We start from the raw sequence: 20,546 nt of genomic DNA, 5'->3' as shown, positions 1-20,546 counted from the left end.
AACAACAATTACTGGACGAACAGGTCTGTAGCGACAGAAACAACAATTACTGGACGAACAGGCCTGTAGCGACAGAAACAACAATTACTGGACGAATAGGCCTGTAGCGACAGAAACAACAATTACTGGAGGAATAGGCCTGTAGCGACAGAAACAACAATTACTGGAGGAATAGGCCTGTAGCGACAGAAACAACAATTACTGGAGGAATAGGCCTGTAGCGACAGAAACAACAATTACTGGAGGAATAGGCCTGTAGCGACAGAAACAACAATTACTGGAGGAATAGGCCTGTAGCGACAGAAACAACAATTACTGGAGGAATAGGCCTGTAGCGACAGAAACAACAATTACTGGAGGAATAGGCCTGTAGCGACAGAAACAACAATTACTGGAGGAATAGGCCTGTAGCGACAGAAACAACAATTACTGGAGGAATAGGCCTGTAGCGACAGAAACAACAATTACTGGAGGAATAGGCCTGTAGCGACAGAAACAACAATTACTGGAGGAATAGGCCTGTAGCGACAGAAACAACAATTACTGGAGGAATAGGCCTGTAGCGACAGAAACAACAATTACTGGAGGAATAGGCCTGTAGCGACAGAAACAACAATTACTGGAGGAATAGGCCTGTAGCGACAGAAACAACAATTACTGGAGGAATAGGCCTGTAGCGACAGAAACAACAATTACTGGAGGAATAGGCCTGTAGCGACAGAAACAACAATTACTGGAGGAATAGGCCTGTAGCGACAGAAACAACAATTACTGGAGGAATAGGCCTGTAGCGACAGAAACAACAATTACTGGAGGAATAGGCCTGTAGCGACAGAAACAACAATTACTGGAGGAATAGGCCTGTAGCGACAGAAACAACAATTACTGGAGGAATAGGCCTGTAGCGACAGAAACAACAATTACTGGAGGAATAGGCCTGTAGCGACAGAAACAACAATTACTGGAGGAATAGGCCTGTAGCGACAGAAACAACAATTACTGGAGGAATAGGCCTGTAGCGACAGAAACAACAATTACTGGAGGAATAGGCCTGTAGCGACAGAAACAACAATTACTGGAGGAATAGGCCTGTAGCGACAGAAACAACAATTACTGGAGGAATAGGCCTGTAGCGACAGAAACAACAATTACTGGAGGAATAGGCCTGTAGCGACAGAAACAACAATTACTGGAGGAATAGGCCTGTAGCGACAGAAACAACAATTACTGGAGGAATAGGCCTGTAGCGACAGAAACAACAATTACTGGAGGAATAGGCCTGTAGCGACAGAAACAACAATTACTGGAGGAATAGGCCTGTAGCGACAGAAACAACAATTACTGGAGGAATAGGCCTGTAGCGACAGAAACAACAATTACTGGAGGAATAGGCCTGTAGCGACAGAAACAACAATTACTGGAGGAATAGGCCTGTAGCGACAGAAACAACAATTACTGGAGGAATAGGCCTGTAGCGACAGAAACAACAATTACTGGAGGAATAGGCCTGTAGCGACAGAAACAACAATTACTGGAGGAATAGGCCTGTAGCGACAGAAACAACAATTACTGGAGGAATAGGCCTGTAGCGACAGAAACAACAATTACTGGAGGAATAGGCCTGTAGCGACAGAAACAACAATTACTGGAGGAATAGGCCTGTAGCGACAGAAACAACAATTACTGGAGGAATAGGCCTGTAGCGACAGAAACAACAATTACTGGAGGAATAGGCCTGTAGCGACAGAAACAACAATTACTGGAGGAATAGGCCTGTAGCGACAGAAACAACAATTACTGGAGGAATAGGCCTGTAGCGACAGAAACAACAATTACTGGAGGAATAGGCCTGTAGCGACAGAAACAACAATTACTGGAGGAATAGGCCTGTAGCGACAGAAACAACAATTACTGGAGGAATAGGCCTGTAGCGACAGAAACAACAATTACTGGAGGAATAGGCCTGTAGCGACAGAAACAACAATTACTGGAGGAATAGGCCTGTAGCGACAGAAACAACAATTACTGGAGGAATAGGCCTGTAGCGACAGAAACAACAATTACTGGAGGAATAGGCCTGTAGCGACAGAAACAACAATTACTGGAGGAATAGGCCTGTAGCGACAGAAACAACAATTACTGGAGGAATAGGCCTGTAGCGACAGAAACAACAATTACTGGAGGAATAGGCCTGTAGCGACAGAAACAACAATTACTGGAGGAATAGGCCTGTAGCGACAGAAACAACAATTACTGGAGGAATAGGCCTGTAGCGACAGAAACAACAATTACTGGAGGAATAGGCCTGTAGCGACAGAAACAACAATTACTGGAGGAATAGGCCTGTAGCGACAGAAACAACAATTACTGGAGGAATAGGCCTGTAGCGACAGAAACAACAATTACTGGAGGAATAGGCCTGTAGCGACAGAAACAACAATTACTGGAGGAATAGGCCTGTAGCGACAGAAACAACAATTACTGGAGGAATAGGCCTGTAGCGACAGAAACAACAATTACTGGAGGAATAGGCCTGTAGCGACAGAAACAACAATTACTGGAGGAATAGGCCTGTAGCGACAGAAACAACAATTACTGGAGGAATAGGCCTGTAGCGACAGAAACAACAATTACTGGAGGAATAGGCCTGTAGCGACAGAAACAACAATTACTGGAGGAATAGGCCTGTAGCGACAGAAACAACAATTACTGGAGGAATAGGCCTGTAGCGACAGAAACAACAATTACTGGAGGAATAGGCCTGTAGCGACAGAAACAACAATTACTGGACGAACAGGCCTGTAGCGACAGAAACAACAATTACTGGAGGAATAGGCCTGTAGCGACAGTAACAACAATTACTGGAGGAATAGGCCTGTCACGACAGTAACAACAATTACCACTTTCATTGTCCGAGACTTCACCTTTTACTTACCAAGTACCGCTTGTTTACACGACGCTACACAGACAATCACATCACTCATTTTGGGTATGTCGATATCCGCAGATGGATACTGTTTCCGTAATTTTATTAGGTGATGTTTTCCCGTGCATTCCTTTCATTAATTTTACAGTCATTACTAGTACTGATATCTTCACAGTTTAGATTTTATCATTCATTTCGTGAAGTCGAGTCTGTTCTCCTCTGTTCTATTTGTAGTTTGAATTTGGATAGATTCTTGTATTCCGGTGTCTAGACTTACATGTGTTAATTTGGTCATATTTCTGTTTTGAAATTCAAACAACTTTGAATGGAGATTGTGAGCGTCTCAATATATGGTTACAAAATGGTTGGTGATATTTAACCCGGATAAAACGGATATTATCTTTATTTCAAATTATATTAGCACTGATATTTAAGCCTCGTGTTTGGCAACTAACGAATCTTTCCCTCGTGTTGAGATTCCCCTATCTCACCACAAGGGGTTAGAAGATTCTATTATTCCCTAGTATACGGATAAGCTTCAAAAAACAAAACTATCAGAGCCGGAAAGAGAGATGATGGCGTAGGACGAGAAGGATCGAACGACAACGGAAGGAAATAGTAACAAAGCGATACCGTTGACATCGGAGAGAGACAAAGAAAAGAAAAGACTGTGGACAATACTATAAACTGACAGGGAACAAACAAAGACACAAAAGTAAATAATGAAAGACAGATCAACTGAAAGACAGCGAGAAGACCTGTGGACAAAAAGAGACAGATGGTGCCGCGGACAGACAATGATCAGACGTACGAAAAGGGATAGTAAATCTACGAAAAACGCATTGAGACAAAGTGAGTCCGAAGCAAACAGACGAGTCGTTGAGGGAGAAGGTGAGACAACCACAAACAGGAAACATACAAGGGAAAACAACGAGGCTATGTGAGACAGAAGACCAACAACAGTCACAAAGGGATAGAGTGAGACAGATGATACAGAATGGGCAAAACGATATAGTCAGACACGAAGGAAACCCACAATTTAGACATACATGCCCATATATTGTGATAGGGGTACCGAAAGAGGTCAATCAAGACATCTTAGGCGTTATATGAGACACATGCACGACAGTTTGAGACAGAGAATACAGTAAGAGGAGAGAGTGGTGGACGGACACAGAGATAACACACAGACCGGCATAATCTGATATGGGGGATAATGACACGCTCTTCGTGTCGGTTAACGAAGGACAACTCGCGCTTTCTGCAGTTAGTATATCGTGACGTTTGAGATGATGATGAGGGCGATTGTGACTCTGAAACTCATTTAATTGATGAATCTGGCTTCTAATACTGATACCTATATCAGTATCTTATAAATCAAGGTAAAATCCTTACAGTGTTATTTCAAAGATTAAGAACAATATTGAGATATTCAACACATTTGGTGGGTTTTTGGGTGGTTTTTTTTCAAAAATAAAATATCTTGGTGTCATACACACTGATACATTTTTTCATTCTTTATATTTAATAACTTCCCTTAATTCGTTCTTGTTCACTCTACCACAATGAAAAATCATATACTCGGTAGAAAATAACCCATTGCACTTTCGATTAAAATGTACATATCGTTTCAGGGTGAGAGACTTTATATGAGGTCCCTACCAAACAAGAAACGAATTTCATAGTGGTTCATTCCGCCATCATCTTCGCTTGGATTTTTGTAAATGATATATCAAATATCAGAGACGTATATTGTAATAACCGGACACAATTATAGAACAGTACCAGGATGCGTCCCCAGAAGCTGAATCAGCTTACATCGACGTCGACACTACATAAAAACATGAAAACTAATTTATCACATAACTGACCCATTTGACTATGTCATTACACACGTGTAATAAAACCTAAAGGTGCTGTGATTGGTCAAAACCGTGGGAACATATTCCTGCGCCACTACAGGCACTACTTTTATTTACTTCACCGTAGTAAAAGAGGGCTGACCAGATAAACATTGGCGACACTGTTACAATTGACAACAAAGGAACAGGTACTGCAAAGGATATTACCTATACAGTTGGTGGAAAACTGCGAATCCATTGACATCATCAGCCAGGTCAATCAGTCTCTAGTCGTTTCAACCCCTCTCCCGGAACGTCCCCGTGCTGGTGGGTCGACAGTGGCGATCAATTCACTACCCGTCAATGGGTGGCTTCCAGTCGTTTACCTCCCGTCTGTTCCACAACCAGCATGATGCGCGCTCGGCAGCCTCTGCTAGTCTGCGCACTGCCGTCTTGCGTATCTTTCCGACCACTCACACAGCCTGCAATGTCTTCCAGACTGAGCATGCCGGGAAACCTCTGCATCCGACCTCCACAAGAAACAGACAAGTACGCCATCCTCGCTCCCTACATTGTTCCATGAGCTCCGTATACTTGGCTCTCTTTCTCTCATTGGCCTGCTCCTCCCATGGTACAGTCAGCTCGATGACTATAATCTGCCTGGATTCGGCAGACCATATCACCACATCCGGACGTGACGCTGTCTGTACGACGTTCGGGAACACCAATTTCTTCCCCAGGTCGACTCTCATCTCCCATGTCTTTTCCATTTACAGAATGCCAGTGTTGCCTGATGTTGCTTTCGTCTCCTTTTCCCTTGCTTTTACAAACCGGATGGAGGATGAATTGTGCTTACGACGTGGTCTCTTCTTCTTCCTTTCCACCTCAAGAACATCTACCAATTCCCGAAGCACCTGCTCATGCATCCATCGGTATCGTCCCTGTATCAGCGCTGTCTTGCATGCTGAAATAGTATGGCCCATGGTCCCACGTTCTTGACATAGCAGGCACTTTGGCTCGTCTACTAGTCCCCACAGATGAAGGTTTACTGGAGACGGTAAAGTGTTGTATACCGACCGCAACAGGAACTGGATCATCAATGGTTCATAGCGCCACAGGTCTGTCCATGTGAGTTTCCGCTCCGTCAGCTTCCATCTCATCCATGCTCCTTGAGAGACCATTTTCACTGCCCTTGCTTTCCTGGTCCTTTCTTCTTCTCTGCGCATTTCCCCCTGTACCAGAGATCTTTTCTCCTTATCGTCTGTTCCTTCCCACGTCTGGAAATGGGTTGTCGCCATACCTTGTCGTCCTGAGCAGGTTGANCGGTAAAGTGTTGTATACCGACCGCAACAGGAACTGGATCATCAATGGTTCATAGCGCCACAGGTCTGTCCATGTGAGTTTCCGCTCCGTCAGCTTCCATCTCATCCATGCTCCTTGAGAGACCATTTTCACTGCCCTTGCTTTCCTGGTCCTTTCTTCTTCTCTGCGCATTTCCCCCTGTACCAGAGATCTTTTCTCCTTATCGTCTGTTCCTTCCCACGTCTGGAAATGGGTTGTCGCCATACCTTGTCGTCCTGAGCAGGTTGATCCGACGATGTCCCGGTGCTTGAGAGCTCCCTCGGCCTGCTCCACAGACTGGCTTGCAGACCATGTCCTTCTTGTCCTAGTCTGGATTTCTTCTCGTACTTTGAATCTTGTAGCGTCATCACTAGTCTGGCCTTTATTACCTTGAACTCCTCCACCATCAATGACAGTGGGAGTTGCAGTGATAATGTCCGGCTGTATAGCCCAATGCTTGAGAAACTGGGCGGGACTCCAAGCCACCTCCGCATGTAGCTGCTGATGGATCTTTCCAGTCCTTCCACTGTTGTCAAATGTACCTCATATAACATCAGGGACCACATGAGTCTCGGCAGCAGTCCATGTTGGAAGATCCATGCCTTGAAATTGCCTGGCAGACCTGACTTGTCAATCTTTATCATCCACTCAATTGCCTGCTTCTGCATCCTGCTGATGTTGCTTGTATCTTTCAGTGATACATCAAACCACTTTCCTAGTCACTTGATTGGGTTGTCTGCAATTGATGGGATCTCTTCTCCTTGTACTTTCAGCTTGAACTGTTGTGTCAGTCGTCCTTCCTTATTATCATGCACCTCGATTTTCTTGCCTTGAATCGAAACTGAAATACATCTGTCAAATCACAGTGCTCGGAAATATCTCGTTCAAAAACTCAGTGAAAGTAATGTTCCCCCCACCCGAATTGTAATATTCTATTTATTACATAACAATCACAATTTGAAACAATCTTCAAACACAACTAATTAGTTAGCTGTGTTTGAAGATGTTTTCAAATTGTGATTGTTATGTCATAAATAGAATCTTATATGAGTGTCGATGTCATATTGAATTTAATTTATTAAACTCGTTCAATAATTTGATATGACCCTGAATATGGATAATACCACGGCCATAGCTTATGTGTCGCACATGGGTGGTAAAACTATGAAATGTGACAGTCTGGCTAAAGAAATGTCGGCTTGGTCCAAGATTAAGAATATCTGGCTGTCTGACGCACACATCCCAGGTTGTGACAATATAGAAGCTGATGCTGAAAGCATGACAATACAGAATGGAAACTGAATCCACAACTGTTTACCAAACTCACAGAACTTTTAGGGATGCCACATCATGATCTGTTTGCCTCTAGATTGAAAAATATGTATCATGGAAGCCAGATCCATTTGCTTTCGCAGTAGATGCTTTCTCTCTTCACTGGCATTCAGGCGAAATTATGTACATGTTCCCACCACCATTTTCTCTTATTGGAAAATCATACAAAAGATTTTGGTAGACCAAACAGAAGCTATTTTCATAGCACCATATTGGACCACACAATCCTGCTTTCCACAAATAGCTAAATGTTTAATTGATTGTGGGTTTTTTTTACCCAGGGAGAAGAGCACCCTCAGCCACCCACACCTTACAACTACCAGCCTTCCAAACACAAGACTGATGGCATGTCGCCTTTCAGGCAATTCATCCAAAGCAAATAGATGGACAACCCTGCGGCAATAATGTGTATATCAAAAGGTTTCTTAAAAGGGTGTTTCAATTACAGAGTTATTGGGGGACACTTCTGGATGGCCTGTTTAGTGTGTGGTGAGCTGGACTAACAGTAATGGACATGGCTAAATGTCTTGATAACATTTATTGATATGTTTATTGTACTAGAGGCGTTGACTTAGTTTCCTATGTAGGACAGGACATAGGTATACGCCTTAAGTATTATATAACTACTATGTAACGTGTAATGCTGTAGTTTGTTGACAAGTTCATTAATACACTTTCATATTATTATGACTGAGTGGTCATGTCTTTTTTGTTTTCGTGAACATTGTACATGTCTTTTAACCTCTCATGGGATCCCGGAGTACCTGTCTAAAGTGAAGACAGAATTAAGTGTTCACTCAAATGCTTTAAAGAATGACTGGTGAAATGCGCACGCATCTCACAGGTGTCATATCAAATTATTTAAATTGTTTAATAAATTCAATATGACATGGACACTCATGTAAGATCCTCTATATACGTAACGTTATCAATTAATATAACCACGGAATTAGATTGCTATATAAGTCCCTGATATAACTATTATATTTATACAGGTATAGTTATCTCAATTGGTACGATTTTTCCTAAACTGATCTCCGAATACATGCCTGCATAAACCTTTGTAGGTCCGCCAGGATTTATACCCGAAAATGTTACATTCTAAAAACAGAAAAACCGATCACACTAATTTGCGCCATAGGAGATTTAGCGCCATAGGTACGCCATAGGAGTTTTTGCACGCCATAGCTAAATGTAAGAATTATATCCACGAAATATTTCGATTTTTCCATTGGTATACTCATTTAACATGTTTCGGTAAAGTATCATTTAAAAAAAAATGTGTACTTTGTTAGAAAATCGATCTTGATTACGAAGCACTTTTACACTAATTTGCGCCATACGTGTTTTTTCACGCCATAGCAAAATATAAGAATTATTTTCAGCAAATAACTGTTTTTTTCCTTTGGTATATGCAATAAACAGGTTGTGGTAAAGTTTCATTCTTAATTTATTATTTATTTTGTTAGGAAATCGACAAAATAATTCTTAGCGATTCAAAAGTCAATTTCAAGGGAAGTAACTCGTACATTTGCAAAATACGCCATAGCAGGGATGTGTAGTGGAATAGGACAAGACTAGTACTTGACTGGATTTTTTTTTTATTTATGAATGTTAACATAGAATAAATTACAAAAACATTAAAGACAATGAAAATATTAATTAATTACACATGCGAAAGGGCTCAAAGTGCATTCCGGGTTTTCGACTCGCCCTATTCGCAGTTTAGTAAGGCCCCATTGTAAGTCACGAGATCAGCTGTATAGGCTATAGCTATATATAGCTACAGCTGAATTATACAAGTAGATTGTTCGTTTGTTGTATTTTGACAAAATGATAACAACAAATAACATTATAGCTTTAGGCCTGCTGTGTCTTTTTGGAATCTGTGTGGGGATACAGAAAGCTTCCCCAGAGCAGATACACTTGTCCTATGGAGGTAAAGTATATCTAGTCCGCTTTGTCTTGAAAAAGTGCGAATCATGATCAAAACAAAAACCGACAGGTATTACGTCGTGAACAGGTAAACGGTAAACCACAGCTCATCAGAGCTGTTATTGAGACACACCTTTTTTAACATCATATAAGCAGTCAATACAAATTAAGGGTCTGTTTATTGAAAATAAATCTATCCTAACGAAAGTTTACATAATATTGATGAGGTGGTCAGGCCAATGTCCATCGTGGTCAGTTTATCTCTGGGGACCCGCCAGTTCAAAGCAGTCTGTGAAAATATGTCGCAATAAACGCATAATTGCAAAATAAGAGCATTTGACAAGTGTTGGACAGTGTTGGTGCCTACACGTACAGATTAAAAATATATGCTTCCATTAGCAGGTTTGGGAAAACCGCAACTTGCGTTTAATACGCAAACTCGCCTATTATACGCCAGTTGGAGTATGGATTTGTTGCTAAAAATAACCAAAATCGCTTTAACAGCATCTTTTGCAAGACGTGATCAAAAATCGCATTAATTTACGACAAGGTAAATAATATTTTGCTAAAAAATGTTTACTGAAACCATTGGCTACTTATAATTAGAAACTTGATGTAACTTTACCAGAAGTATTGCATCTATTTTTGGTACTTTCCGACATGTAAATAAAGTTTATTTTTGCATTTGTATTATGTTTCATGACTGAATGAATGCGACATGGACAAACAATTTGAAAAAGTTATGATTCAAGTGATTTTGGTTATTTTTAGTAACAAATCCATACCCCTTTTGGCATATAATAGGCGAGTTTGCGTATTATACGCAAGTTATTGGTTTTCCCTACCTGATTAGGCCTGTAAGGTTGGTGACTGAAATACACATACTGATATGGGTCACAGCACACATAAGCATACTGTGACGGGCGCGTCTAATAACCCAATACTACCCCATACGACCCAGTTATGAATCAAATACTTCTTTATTACTGTGAAATATCACCTTTGTAGACGTTATTTACTTTCATCTGCCATATTTTATCGGGAAATATGCGATTTGGTGCCGAAAACATCCCCGAATTGCCGTGACTATGACCCAATACTACCCAATACTACCCCATACCACCCAATACTACCCCATACGATCCAGTTATGAATCAAATACTTCTTTATTACTGTGAAATATCACCTTTGTAGATGTTATTTACTTCTATATGTCACATCCTATCTGGAAATATGCGATTTGGTGCAGAAAACATCACCGAAATGCCGTGACTAGGGGTTCGATGGTTTACAGGAACGGGCAGGAACGGGCAGAAAACTATTAATTATTATATATACATTAATGAATATATATATTAGATACATTTAAGTATCATTATCGGGTATAAGATATATTTGATAAAAGAATTGCAATAACAGGAACGGGGCAGAATCAGACTAAATATATATATATATATAAATTGCCAGGCCGAGGTTCCAATATAAAAAAAGAATACTTATATTTGATGTCTTTTGTTATCAACCTTATGATAAAATCGTCTTTTAACAGCGACTTTGTTTCGTTTTCCTTAAAAAAGAAAATCACATGAAATTAGCTCAAAAGACCTATTTCAGATAGGTCAATACAGCTATTATAGGTCAATACAGCTATATAGCTCAATCGGCAGAGTGTACTGGACCTGTAGCGTATGTGTATTTCAGACATTTGTAACGAACCGGTTACCCCTGTGGTTTACTTCAGTAACAGAGGTCATTTCCGATGTCTCTGCTAGGAGATGAACCTTAAAGTCTTGTTTATTAGTCTTATGGTTTACCAATTTCCAAATGATAATGAGTTCAAGAAAAAAAACTTTCCCAAGTCAACTCAAGTCAGGGGTAGGGAGATAGATTTTTTTTTTCATGGTTACACATAGTTTTCATCAATTTAACTAAACAATTATGTGTTTTAAAGGAGTATGTGGCAGGTTTAATTGAACACAGGTTACGGTCGCCTTCGATTCTAGCTTCATGCTAGAAGGAATTTCCCTTAAGCTCAGTGATAGGGCATCCTATAGGACTATAACTACGGGAACTTAGGAATTGCAGGTTCAATCCCCAGTGGAAGCAAACTTCTCTCTTTCCTGTAACAAATAGTGCCCATGGCCCTTCCTGTGGTGACAGGGAGTTAAAACCTAGATTGTAGTGGTGTTTGAGGGCAAATATTTAAAAAATAAAGGGGGGGGGGGTGGAAGTGTTGCAGATTTTAATTGAACAGTCACATTTCAATGCGTGTCCTCTGACCTACATGTATTTACTCCATCATGAATGAGAATTTTCATTGCATTGACAACAGAGATCTATATTGTAGTAGCATACATGTGTAAACCTCAACTTTTCTTGTCCTGCAGTTGACCCCAGTCGCATGGTAGTGACATGGAGTACCCAAAATGCCTCAGAAGGAACCTTGTGTCGGTATGGACTTGACTCTACACTGTCTTCTCAAGCTACTGGATTCACCAAAAAGTTCACTCAGTCCAGTTCGGGGTCAAGCGTAAACCACACCCAGTACATACACAGAACCACACTGGTCGACCTGAAGCCTGGGACTAAGTACTGTAAGTGTATCACACAGAACTACAAGGTTAGACTCAAGACTGGGTCTACATGTACATCACCCAGTACATACAAAGAACTACATTGGTTAACCTCAAGTCTGGGTCTACATCACCTAGTACATACACAAAACTACAGTGGTTAACCTCAAGTCTGGGTCTACATCACCCAGTACATACGCAGAACTACAAGGTTAGACTCAAGTCTGGGTCTACATCACCTAGTACATACACAAAACTACAGTGGTTAACCTCAAGTCTGGGTCTACATCACCCAGTACATACACAGAACTACAAGGTTAGACTCAAGTCTGGGTCTACATCACCCAGTACATACGCAGAACTACAAGGTTAGACTCAAGTCTGGGTCTACATCCCCTAGTACATACACAGAACTACATTGGTTAACCTCAAGTCTGGCTCTACATCACCTAGTACATACACAGAACTACAGTTGTTAGACTCAAGTCTGGGTCTACATCACCCAGTACATACACAGAACTACAGTGGTTAACCTCAAGTCGGGGTTTACATCACCTAGTACATACACAGAGCTACATTGGTTAACCTCAAGTCTGGGTCTACATCACCCAGTACATACAAAGAACTACAAGGTTAGACTCAAGTCTGGGTCTACATCACCTTGTACATACACAGAACTACAGTGGTTAACCTCAAGTCGGGGTTTACATAACCTAGTACATACACAGAACTACATTGGTTAACCTCAAGTCGGGGTCTACATCACCCAGTACATACACAGAACTACATGGTTAGACTCAAGTCTGGGTCTACATCACCCAGTACATACGCAGAACTACAAGGTTAGACTCAAGTCTGGGTCTACATCACCTTGTACATACACAGAACTACAGTGGTTAACCTCAAGTCTGGGTCTACATCACCCAGTACATTCAAAGAACTACAAGGTTAGACTCAAGTCTGGGTCTACATCACCTTGTACATACACAGAACTACAGTGGTTAACCTCAAGTCGGGGCCTACATCACCCAGTACATACACAGAACTACAAGGTTAGACTCAAGTCTGGGTCTACATCACCTAGAACATTCACAGAACTACAGTGGTTAACCTCAAGTCTGGGTCTACATCACCCAGTACATACACAGAACTACAGTGGTTAACCTCAAGTTGGGGTCTACATCACCCAGTACATACACATAACTACAGTGGTTAACCTCAAGTCTGGTACTACATTACATGGAACACACACACAACAAGACTGGTCAATTTTAAGTACTGTAATCATATAAGTACATGTATATTTTCAAATGTAACCACAGTGGTTAACCTAAAGTCTGGGACTACATTGTAGGTCCTTGGCTGTGTTGGTATACATGTTTCTAGTCTACAGTTGTGGTGATGGGATATTCTATAAATTGGCTTTGTTGTTATTTCTAGTCTACAGTTGTGGTGATGGGATATTCTATAAATTGGCTGTGTTGTTTCTAGTCTACAGTTGTGGTCATCGGATATTCTATAAATTGGCTGTGTTGTTTCTAGTCTACAGTTGTGGTCATCGGATATTCTATAAATTGGCTGTGTTGTTTCTAGTCTACAGTTGTGGTCATGGGATATTCTATAAATTGGCTGGGTTATTTCTAGTCTACAGTTGTGGCGATGGGATATTCTATAAATTGGCTGGGTTATTTCTAGTCTACAGTTGTGGTAATGGGATATTCTATAAATTGACTGTGTTGTTATTTCTAGTCTACAGTTGTGGTGATGGAACCCAGATGAGTTCTCAGTTTGACTTCATGTCCAAGAGGACTGACCCTGCCTGGAGTCCATCTATAGCCCTGTTTGGGGACATGGGCAAGACCAACGCCCAGTCACTTACCAGACTGGAGAAAGAAGTGCGGAATGGCATGTACGATTCCATCTTCCACGTAGGTAAGCATTGGCGAAGTTTTGGTCTCCGAATTTAAAAACATTTACAGTGACAGGAAGCAATTTGCTGTAATCATAGATTCAGAATATTGCAGTATTACTCAACAACTGCAAGAGTAATGTTACTGATATGTGTCATCACTGGGGCAGTTCTTACGCTCAACTGATTATAGTTAAGGCATTTCATTGTGGCCTTTGTTTTATCATTATTATAACCATTCGGTAGTCTATATTCCATATTATGATATGATTGTTGTCAATATGACATCATTGTGATCTATATGGTTGTAGCAACCCAGCAGTGTAGTAGAGATAAGTCTGAGTTACATTGTAAATACATGAACCATTTAAATCACACTTTGACGTTTAACATTAGAGCCAAGCTTGAGTGAAAACGGTGAAAATGTTTCATTCTATAATTTATTTTTCTAATCAGATGAAAATATTTTCCATTAAACAAGTGATACTACTATAACTATATGCTATAATAGCACTACTTGAGGAAACTGTTCAGACAATACATAAAAAGTGTATTTCTTTTTATTCAAAGGATAACTTCATTAAAAAAGTTTGAACTGGAAGATATCACAGAATTGTTTTGTTACAAATAAAATCTAGCCCAGTGTGTGAGAAGCCGTTATTATTGGTACTGTTTTGTGTTTTGACAGGGGACTTTGCCTGTTATTACTAGTACCGTTTTGTGTTTTGACAGGGGACTTTGTCTGTTATTACTAGTACTGTTTTGTGTTTTGACAGGGGACTTTGCCTATGACATGGACTCGGTAAGTGTCAAGATCTGGTATAAACTCAATAGTAAAAGTTCTGCAATTTTTTTACATGTTTCAAAGATTAATACAATCACTAATATTGAGTCCAAGATATTATATAATTAGTCGAGGAATAACCTGGATTATTTTGGGGGTTATATGGTACATGTATACACCGGGAAAAAAAAGGGGGGAACTTGGCATAAATCAGCGAAGCGTTTATCCACAAAAATGCACATAATTTGATTTAAACAGATAAAAACAAAATAATTCTGCACAAAACACAATGTTGTACCGGAATTTCATCGCCAAGCAACTTCAACCAAACAGATATTAGAATTCCAAACACTGCACCAAACATTGCAGTATATATACTGCAATGTTTATACGACGTCATCACTTTCTGTGTTGTCTGTATTTTAAGTTATATAATTTTACCTGACAGAGTCTACCATTAGGGGATTAGCCAAAGTTGAATTATTTTCTGATAATAAAAAAAGTTTTGCACTCTTTAGTACAATCTCCCTTTTTTAATCCTTCACCTAATTACTTGGTATAATCAGTGGACTATGTAATATTTCATTACTGAATAATAATGTTAGTGGAGACTTCATTCTTACTTTTGCAGAATCAGTTTAAGTTATATGTAGCTAGCGTTATTTGTTATTTTAGGATACCTAGGTAAGATGTGTACAAGGTTTGTGTAGTTAGGCCTCCATTACACTACACTGAAATAGTGTTAACCATTGTGTTGTATGCACAAACACACAAAAATCACAATAAAACATGTAGCATCGTTAAAAAACTTGTAGTGGAGCTAATGACATGTAAGTTATATAGCTGGTTTGGTAAATCAGAGTGGTGATTCTCTCTATGTATGGATACTGATGGGTATGCAGGGTTGGTTTTTTATTTGATTTTGAGGGTTTTACGTCCGCTAGAATAGAAGGGACAAAGAATGTAGAGAAAGGGAGGGGGTAGAGTTTGAGAAAATAGAAGTCCTTTGTCCAATAGGTCCTACACGGGGGATATCATAATTTTGCAAGACGACTCCTGGGCCAAAATATGATAACCCACGTTTACCCGTAGCGCATCAAGATGTTGGACGCAGTATTAGAGAAGAGCAGGGGGAAGGCACCCCCAGGAAGACCCTGAAACCAGCCAAATCGGTTTATCCCTAGCTAAGATGAATTTGATTTAAATCTAATTTTTGAAGTCCGTCTAAGATTCTTAAAAATTAACCTAACCCTTATCATAAGTCTAATGCGACGATGTGGACGTTCTCACACGGGACACCATTTTAAGTCCCATCCGACGGACTGTGTGTTAGTGATTAGTGGTTAGTATTGTGAGGTGCTTGATCATACAGGTAGACCTCCTACGGGACGCAACTGATTTTGTGTATTATGCACTTATTGATGTTCTTTGTAAGTATGTAGTATGTGCGGTAAGAGTGGGGCACAGAGGAGGAGACCCCAGACCTCTTGGAATCTCAGTATATACCAATTAATGGGAGGATCAGTAGTAATCCACCCTGGTACAGCCTCCCTGGGTATACTGGGACCATATTTTAATGTGTGAATTGGTGGATGCGATGGTATTCAGCAATAGAGCCCTACCGGTCCTCCGGGATCTGGCGCCCTAGGTATGAGCCAGAGTCTCTATAAACTGAAACCATGTTCATTGTGTATCATACCTTAACTTAATTTATGTGTGCCTGGGACGGTTTTCAGCAATATGCAGGGTGATCGGTATCAAATATATAAATTGAAGGAGGGGGCAGTTCTAATCACAAATAGTTGAAACTAGTCAGCCAAATGAATACCCACTGAAACAGCTGTGGGTGACTTGAACCCCTCTCCTTACATTGATAAACATAAGTTGTGTAAACCACTTTCGGACCTTCATCAGAGGTCACATCAGTTCTGAGATGATATGACAGGGAGATAGTGTATATTGGAAACATTGTTATTTTTACATTCTAACTATAGTGACATGTTTATATCCACAGGATAATGGTAATGTTGGTGACAGCTTTATGAAGAACATTCAGCCTATTGCTGCACATGTGCCTTACATGACATGCCCTGGTAACCACGAGGAGAAAGGGTAGGTGATGGGGAGGGGAGCCTTAATGGTGGTATACACTCTCCACAACCTTCATACCTACAAGCCCTAATTAGAGTGTGCATTTTGCGATGTTACTTACATTTTTATAAACTTGGATAAGTTCAAGTGTTAAAGAAAGTTGAAAATATAATTGTTGCAGGGCATATCTTATATACTGTCACTTAAAACTCCATATTCTGTATGCACTGGTCAGTGTCTCTTGGATGGCAGAAAGCCACATGCCTAAATTGGGTTCATGCCCCACTGTTAACATGGTTCATGCCCCACTGTTAACATGGTTCATGCCCCACTGTTAACATGGTTCATGCCCAACTGTTTACATGATTCATGCCCTAGTGTTTACATGGTTCATGTCCTACTGTTAACATGGTTCATGCCCTACAGGGTTATCATCCTTTGTTTTCCAGCTGTTATTTTGGCCAGGGTTTAAATCTCATTAGATGCTTAGGGGGCCAGGGTGGCTGAGTGATTAAGGCATCTGACCATCTACAATCACTAGCTCTCCACCACTTGGTAGCAGGTTCTAGGCCTACATTGGGCAGTTGCCAAGGTACTGACCACAGGTCTTTGGTTTTTCTCTTGGTACTCTGCTTTCCCCACAACCAAGTCCTGGCATGTCCTTATATTAAATGACCATAGCTGTAAATAGGACATAAAGCACATACAAATCAAATCATTAGGTAATATATTAATACTGTAACCGGTATAATTGAGAAGACTTATAATTTTTTATTTTATTTTTCTGATGGAAACGTAGACCTGCCATACATAAATTATGTTTGTCACTCCAGAACATTACACTTAAATGTACTCTCATGTTTTCAATACATGATGATTTTTCTTTATACCCAATAACAAAAAGACTTTTTAACAACGCAGATGATTGTGGACCTCATTTTATTTTAATGCAAAAACATTCTAATGAACCCCTTTCTGAAATGTTTCTATGGTATCTAAATTCTATACCAGATGAGTTTGTCATAGTATTGAACATTACTCTATTCCGTCTTTTCGTATTGCAGAGTTATCTGCTCTTGTGAGCAGGTATTGATTGTTACGTCATTTGTTTGTGAGAGTAACGTCATCAATTTTTGAGAAAACAACGTTATTTTCCCACACAAACTAATGACATAACAATCAATACCTGCTCACAAGAGTAGATAACTTGCAATACGCAAAGACGGAATAGTCAGCACAGTAAACTACAAGTGTTTACCCAGTATAATCTTACAGTCAAGAATAATAGGTGTGATTTTATAGCTACCAGTTCCAGGTGTCAATGTTATCATGTTATGTCAGTAGGAGCTGTATATCTTATATTGCTGTATATCTTCATTTATAGGAACTTTTCTAACTACAAGAACCGATTCACCATGCCGACAGATGAACTTGGTGACCGAATGTTTTACAGGCAAGACACTTGATCATACAGAAAGGAGATGTTCATCTCCATTTTTAACTTGTTTATCAAATTTACTATCACATGTTTTGTTGATTTATTGATTTGTTATTAATGGACTGTGGGACGTTGATTTATTGTTAATGGACTGTGGGATGTTGATTTATTGTTAAGGGACTGTGGGACGTTGATTTATTGTTAATGGACTGTGGGATCTTGATTTATTGTTAATGGACTGTGAGATGTTGATTTATTGTTAATTCACTGTGGGATGTTGATATATTGTTAATGGACTCTGGGATGTTGATTTATTGTAAATGGACTGTGGGATGTTGATTTATTGTAAATGGACTGTGGGATGTTGATATATTGTTAATGGACTGTGAGATGTTGATATATTGTTAATAGACTGTGAGATGTTGATTTATTGTTAATTCACTGTGGGATGTTGATATATTGTTAATGGGCTGTGAGATGTTGATATATTGTTAATGGACTGCGGGATGTTGAGTTATTGTTAATAGACTGTGGAATGTTGATTTATTGTAAATGGACTGTGAGATGTTGATATATTGTTAATAGACTGTGAGATGTTGATTTATTGTTAATGGGCTGTGGGATGTTGATTTACTGTAAATGGACTGTGAGATGTTGATTAATTGTTAATGGACTGTGGGATGTTGATATATTGTTAATTGACTCTGGGATGTTGATTTATTGTAAATGGACTGTGGGATGTTGATTAATTGTTAATGGACTAAGGGATGTTGATTTATTGTTAATGGACTATGAGATGTTGATTTATTGTTAATGGACTGGGAGATGTTGATTTATTGTTAATGGACTGGGAGATGTTGATTTATTGTTAATGGACTAAGGGATGTTGATATATTGTAAATGGACTGTGAGATGTTGATATATTGTTAATAGACTGTGAGATGTTGATTTTTTGTAAATGGACTGTGAGATGTTGATTTATTGTTAATTCACTGTGGGATGTTGATATATTGTTAATTGACTCTGGGATGTTGATTTATTGTAAATGGACTGTGGGATGTTGATTAATTGTTAATGGACTAAGGGATGTTGATATATTGTTAATGGACTCTGGGATGTTGATTTATTGTAAATGGACTGTGGGATGTTGATTAATTGTTAATGGACTAAGGGATGTTGATATATTGTAAATGGACTGTGGGATGTTGATTTATTGTAAATGACCTCTGTTGTTTAATTTTCATTAGAAGACACTGTGGGATGTTGATTTATTGTTAATGTACTGTGGGATGTTGATTTATTGTTAATAGACTGTGGGATGTTGATTTATTGTTAATGGACTGGGAGATGTTGATTTATTGTTAATGGACTAAGGGATGTTGATATATTGTTAATGGACTGTGGGATGTTGATATATTGTTAATGGACTGTGAGATGTTGATATATTGTTAATAGACTGTGAGATGTTGATTTTTTGTAAATGGACTGTGAGATGTTGATTTATTGTTAATGGACTGTGCGATGTTGATTTATTGTTAATAGACTGTGGGATGTTGATTTATTGTAAATGACCTCTGTTGTTTAATTTTCATTAGAAGACAATCATAATACTGTAAATTTAATTTGTGTTACAGTTTTGACATGGGTCCCATACATGTGATATCCTTTTCCACTGAGTACCTGTTTTTCCTGCAGTTTGGATTTGAACAGATATTTAACCAATACCACTGGCTGGAACAGGACTTGGAGGTAACACTGATACTTAGACAAACATCAAGATCAGTGTAGAAATGAGACACTTTCTTTTAGAATTTTTATAGGATATCAACCTCTTGAAGATTTATTTTTTTACTTAAGTCTCTTTCTGAATATATGCAAACATTTTGTCTATGAAAAAAAATCTGAACTCAATGCAATGCCATTATTTTTCTTACTGTTTACAGAAAGCCTCAAAGAATCGTGCGAAAACTCCGTGGATTATGACGATGGGTCACAGACCTATGTACTGTACCAACAAGGACAATGACGACTGTACCCACCACGAGAGTCTGGTAAGGAGGCTGTACATAACGTAGCTTCATATGTTAGGGTGGGGGGGTGACTGTTCCCACCACGAGAGTCTGGTAAGGAGGCTGTACATAACGTAGCTTCATATGTTAGAGGGGGGGGGTGACTGTTCCCACCACGAGAGTCTGGTAAGGAGGCTGTACATAACGTAGCTTCATATGTTAGGGTGGGGGGGTGACTGTTCCCACCACGAGAGTCTGGTAAGGAGGCTGTACATAACGTAGCTTCATATGTTAGAGGGGGGGGGGGACTGTACCCACCACGAGAGTCTGGTAAGGAGGCTGTACATAACGTAGCTTCATATGTTAG

At 39.7% G+C, this 20,546-nt stretch overlaps 1 protein-coding gene across 1 annotated transcript in view; it reads left to right on the top strand.

Moving 5' to 3' along the window:
• The first annotated feature begins 9,179 nt into the window (after nt 1–9,179).
• LOC110456734 (acid phosphatase type 7-like) overlaps nt 9,180–20,546 on the top strand; it is a 25,101-nt gene continuing 13,734 nt past the window's right edge. The window contains exons 1-8 of the mRNA XM_021507655.1: nt 9,180–9,379; nt 11,763–11,969; nt 13,698–13,880; nt 14,634–14,659; nt 16,656–16,753; nt 18,117–18,185; nt 19,805–19,919; nt 20,114–20,221. Coding sequence (XP_021363330.1) covers nt 9,274–9,379; nt 11,763–11,969; nt 13,698–13,880; nt 14,634–14,659; nt 16,656–16,753; nt 18,117–18,185; nt 19,805–19,919; nt 20,114–20,221 — 912 coding nt within the window. The 5' untranslated portion in view covers nt 9,180–9,273. The remainder of the gene's footprint in view (nt 9,380–11,762; nt 11,970–13,697; nt 13,881–14,633; nt 14,660–16,655; nt 16,754–18,116; nt 18,186–19,804; nt 19,920–20,113; nt 20,222–20,546) is intronic.

This window comes from Mizuhopecten yessoensis, unplaced genomic scaffold (assembly GCF_002113885.1).
Source record: "Mizuhopecten yessoensis strain PY_sf001 unplaced genomic scaffold, ASM211388v2 scaffold8839.2, whole genome shotgun sequence".
NCBI lineage: Eukaryota > Metazoa > Mollusca > Bivalvia > Pectinida > Pectinidae > Mizuhopecten > Mizuhopecten yessoensis.
The sequence above is the reverse complement of the archived record's forward strand: the minus strand, read 5'-3'. Positions and strand labels throughout refer to the sequence as shown.